Raw genomic sequence first — 1741 nt, forward strand, 5'->3', positions numbered from 1 at the left:
AACAATATAATAATGATCAATATATCAATAATACCGTTTGGCCAGTTAATAAAATTATAAAATAGTAAAATACATAGTTACTTACCGTGAATAGAATTTTTTTTACTACTTAAATGTAATGAAAAACAACAACGACAACAAAAACAACAACAAATCGTTTATTTCGCGATTATTGCTCCACATATATAATTACGCAATATTATAGCCATAATAAACGAAAAAAAGATTGTTGCAAATATGCAACAACGCGCATTGTAGGGTTAACAATTCATATCTACACGTATTATGGAGATAGTTCTCGGAACAATTCATATCTACACGCCACCGACGATAAAACACATACAATAGAAAAAAGGTCAGGTTACAGATAGATATTATCGCGGTCGGCTACGGGAAAACCCGAAATACACCATGCAATTATACAAATTTATTAAAAAGTTAATTAAAATATTTAATGTATTAAAAAATTTGAAATAAAAACTATCCTATCTTTTAAGTTGGACCAAATTACACGCGGTGTAAAAAATTTCATCAAAATCGGTTAAGTGGTTTAGGAGTCCATTGAGGACAAACATTGTGACACGAGATTTATATATATTAAGATAAAGACAATTATAATAATGAATGATATTGCAGGGGCCCAGGGATTTCGTTAAACCCGATTATTCATCGCCTGTTGTAAGTATGTTAAATTCTCATTATATTTATACAAATGTTGCAGTTATGATAATGGTTTTTGCGTGGTTATAACCTGCATTTTATTACCTACCTATTTTACATACATTACATTTTAAGAGAATCGCAGAGATATGTACCATTTTCAATACACAAATTTACTCATTACAATTCCATATTGCACCCACAAATTAATTTATTTTCCATGGATCTGTAATTTAATCATGAAAATTAAACTGAATTACAATCTGAGAATAAAAAGAATAATTATTGTAATTAATGATTTTTAAGAAGCACAAGAGGACCCATGATGAGGACGGATGTCGACCGACTGGCACTTATTACGTAAGTATATTAAATTCACATTATATTAATTATACAAACGTTGCATTTATAATAATGGTTTTTGCGTAGTTATAACCTGCATTTTATTACCTATATCTATTTTACAAACAATAAGTTTAAGAGAATTGCAAAGATATGTACCATTTTCAATACAAAAATTTACTCATTACAATACCATTGCATAAAAATAAATAAATTTATTTTCGATGAACCTGTAATTAAATTAAACTGAATTACAATCTGAGAAATAAAAAGAACAATTATTATCTACCAACCATTTTCAGAGAGAACACATTCATCCTCCAAATCATCCAAGAGACTCTAACACCTACACCGACACCGACTACATATACTGGCCTCCTAATTTACCACAAGTACGTACCACAGCTATTTTAGTGGTTCAACTTACAGGTTACACAATGAGGCGGTGGTTACAAATCCAGGTTGCCGCACAAGGATGGAATTGGGTCCACAAGGGTGGACATAATATAAATCTTTAAAGCTCCAAAAATCAATATTTTGACTGGCTATTATAATTTTTTAATAATTTTCATTTCATACATTGCTATTTGCTATGAATTTAAAGTTTTGGGTTCGATTATTTATTATTTGTTATTACCTACGTATAAAAGACTAATCAGGTATAAATGTATAATAACACCCTAATGATTGTATTACTTAATTTGGTATATTGTTATTATACTGGACATCTTTCTAATTC

At 29.3% G+C, this 1741-nt stretch overlaps 1 protein-coding gene across 1 annotated transcript in view; it reads left to right on the plus strand.

Annotated features, from left to right (window-relative positions):
- LOC100573471 overlaps positions 1–1741 on the plus strand; it is a 54234-nt gene that overhangs the window by 5232 nt on the left and 47261 nt on the right. The window contains exons 2-4 of the mRNA XM_029490037.1: positions 637–678; positions 967–1020; positions 1305–1394. Coding sequence (XP_029345897.1) covers positions 637–678; positions 967–1020; positions 1305–1394 — 186 coding nt within the window. The remainder of the gene's footprint in view (positions 1–636; positions 679–966; positions 1021–1304; positions 1395–1741) is intronic.

Source organism: Acyrthosiphon pisum, chromosome A2 (assembly GCF_005508785.2).
Source record: "Acyrthosiphon pisum isolate AL4f chromosome A2, pea_aphid_22Mar2018_4r6ur, whole genome shotgun sequence".
Taxonomy (NCBI): domain Eukaryota; kingdom Metazoa; phylum Arthropoda; class Insecta; order Hemiptera; family Aphididae; genus Acyrthosiphon; species Acyrthosiphon pisum.